At 48.8% G+C, this 3238-nt stretch overlaps 1 protein-coding gene across 1 annotated transcript; it reads left to right on the top strand.

Annotated features, from left to right (window-relative positions):
• On the top strand, positions 1-1571 carry LOC308509434 (limb region 1 protein homolog; the record flags this gene model as incomplete). Its single annotated transcript, XM_081077399.1, is given in 4 exon segments — positions 1-52; positions 55-175; positions 177-651; positions 654-1571. Coding segments are annotated over 4 exon segments (1566 nt in total).
• Positions 1572-3238: the final 1667 nt, after the last annotated feature.

The following is a 3238-nucleotide window of genomic DNA, read 5'->3' as shown; positions in this document are numbered from 1 at the left end:
ATGGAAGGGCAGGACGAGGAGTCGGCGTGGGAGCAGCACTTCCACAGCCAAGTGCAGAGTCCACAATATGTTTCCTTCTTCTTGCCATTGCCTACATGGTTTCCTACTTCATCACAAGATGCAAGAGAAAATCCGATGAACAAGAAGACGAAGGTGCCGTAGTCAACAGGATTTCGTCTGTGGAACCTCGCTCCCCTCTTCTCCAACCAGTACCTGTTCGTGTTGATGCCCTTTGCGTCCTTCTTCCTGGAGTCCGAAGGCTTCGCTGGCTTGAAGAAGGGAATCCGAGCTCAGATTTTACAGACCCTGGTCGTGCTTCTCCTTCTCGCATTACTGATTTTGTCGATAGTGTGGTGGGGGGCCTCCACACTCATCGACAATGACACTGCGAGCACGGAGTCCTTGTACGATCTCGGGGAGTTCCGCCTACCCTACTTATATTCCTGTATCTCACCGATGGGATGTTTGTCACTTCTCTTGTGCACTCCAGTCGGCCTTTCGCGCATGTTCACGGTGAACACGCTGGTGAAGCCCACGATTCTTGAAGACCTGCATGAACAAATTTATATTATTACCCTACAGGAAGAAGCCCTTCAGAGACGACTCATTGGAGTGTCTTCATCAGTGGAATACAACGTGATGGAGTTGGAAAAAAAGAACTTGAAAATGTAAAGATTCTTAAGACAAAATTAGAGAGGCGAAAAAAGGCATCAGCACGGGAAAGAAATTTGGTGTCTCCTGCTGTTATCGTTCTCCTTCGTACTGAGACATCCATCTCGGTCCTCTTGGTGGCTTGTAATAGTCTCTGCCTGTTCGTCGATGAAACAGCAATGCCAAAGGGAACAAGGGGCCCTGGAATTGGAAACGTTTCCCTTTCTGCTTTTGGATTTGTGGGAGCTGCTCTTGAAATCATTTTGATTTTCTATCTCATGGCGTCCTCCGTGGTCGGTTTCTATAGCCTCCGAGTTTTTGCAGACTTTATTCCCAAGAAGGATGACACAACCATGATAAAGATCATTGGGAACTGTGTGTCAATCTTGGTCCTGAGCCCCGCTCTGCCTGTGTTGTCAAGAACACTGGAAATCACTAGATGTGATCTCCTTGGAGACTTTGGAAGGTTTAACTGGCTGGGAAATTTCTATGTTGTCTTGTCCTACAATTTGCTTTTCACCGTTGGGACAACACTGTGTCTGGTCAGAAAATTCACGTCTGCCATCCGAGAAGAGCTGTTCAAGGCCCTAGGGCTTCATAAGCTCCACTTATCACATGCTTCAGGGGAGGCAGGAACATGCAAGCCTTCTGCAAATGGGCATCAGAAAGCGCTGGGAGACAGCACCCTGCAGCTGGGCACCCGCGCCCCTGGCATGCGGCAGCCAGGCCACAGTCGGACAGACCTGTTGCTGTCCTCTTCCCAGAGTTTCCCGAGGGCTCACCCTGTGCTGGCGCAGGCCCTGTGCTGTCCAGCTGCATGCAGGCGCCTTCAGTGGCACGCTCCTCTGTGCATGTTTGCTCCCACCCACCGGTGGCCACCCCCAGGAGGACGCCAGAAAGGCCAGCGTCAGACTTTCTAAGGATTCACTGGAAGCCACAGCCTGTTATTCAGAACCTAGAAGCCTGAGCGCGAGGCGTCCTTGGTGCTGGGGTGCGAGGGAAGGCGCTGCAGAGCATGAGGCTTACTGAGGTCCTCACTGCAGGCGCCTTCGAACTGTGAGGGTCACAAATCACGTTTTCACTTCCTTAAAGAAAACGCACAAGGCATAGTTCTGATTTGTGTTGCGGAGCGATGCTGAGTGGACTTTGAGTCTTGGGAAGACAGGAAACGCCTTTGAAACCCGGGCCTGGGTAGAGTCCACGGAACGCAGTCCGAGTAGGAGCCGCGTCTCCTCTCCCAGCCGTACTGCTGAGTTGGGACCTAGACTGTGCCCAGGGACAGGCACTCGCAGTTCTCAGCCTTTTCTCAGAATCCTTTGATTCCTTCTGCCTCTGCGTCCCCTGAGACCACACACACTCCTTATCCCACCACATTCTGCAGCGGGGTCACTTTTATATACGCCAGTTTAACCCGCAGACCCATGAAGGTCACCAGTTTAATACCCAGACACACAGCACCAGCATTCCTGGGGCAAGAATCGTTTTGCAGTGATCATTCACCTATCAAGTTGTAAATAATCCTGGGGTGGTTTCTGGACTTTAAGGCCACTGAATAAAAACTATAAAATGACCATCCTGTGGCAGAGTACCAAAAATTGTGCACATGGAACATGAGATGGGCTGTTTGCACATCTGTAGTCATTCCATCTCTGTAAATACATGTCACATGCACTGTGTTACATGCACCATGTGTCATATGATCCACGTGTGTGGCAATTGATAGTCTGTGTTCAGACAAGAGTGAAACATTTTTCTCAAGTTGTTGAATTTAAAGCCTTTTTGGGAGAAAGATATTTATGAAAAATGGGCTGCATTACTTGATGTCCAAAATTTCCACTTAGAGCCAAAATAATCAGAAAAATGAATCGTATATTTGTAAGCTCCATTGAGCATGTGTGTCCTTTGTTTATGCCTCTGCCTTTCCTGCTGAGCTTCTCTTATTAAAATGCAGCTTTGTTTTTAAAAAGGAACATTTTATGATTGTACATAGCACGCGGTAAATACCACTAGTCCTCGTGTTGGGGACTGTCCCAGCATCGGGTCCGCACACTGAGAACCTAAGCAAAGCTGGCTGTTTTCTGGTTTCATGGGCACTTGCCCCTCTCTAAGCATTAGCTGCAGGCTCTGTGTCTCACTGAGACTTGCCTGCCATCCATGCTGTGAGCAGACCAGGTCAGGGAGGAAGTGGAAGAGACTTCTTCAAATACAACAATATCACTTTTAAGTTACACTGATTTCAGGGCACGTCCAGAGGAAGTGTTCCTGGGTATTTGTAAGATGTCTGAACCTTTTTGAGTAAAGTATTAAACTTTTCAATGTCAAAAAAACAAAAAGAAAGAAAGAAATGAAAAGACCGGGAGGCCGGATGGCTCAGTTGTTTAGAGCACCAGCTCTTAGCAACAAGGTTGCCGGTTCGGTTCCCACATGGGCCAGTGAGCTACACCCTCCACAACTAGATTGAAAACAAAGGCTTGAGCTTGGAGCTAGGCCGTTGGTAGGCAACCGGTTGGCTCAGTGGCTGGAGCTAAAGGTCGCCAGTTCAATTCCCACATGGGCCAGTGAAAGATAACAGCTTGAGCTTGGAGCT

This window comes from Rhinolophus hipposideros, assembly GCF_964194185.1.
Source record: "Rhinolophus hipposideros genome assembly, chromosome: 16".
Lineage (NCBI taxonomy): Eukaryota > Metazoa > Chordata > Mammalia > Chiroptera > Rhinolophidae > Rhinolophus > Rhinolophus hipposideros.
The sequence above is the reverse complement of the archived record's forward strand: the minus strand, read 5'-3'. Positions and strand labels throughout refer to the sequence as shown.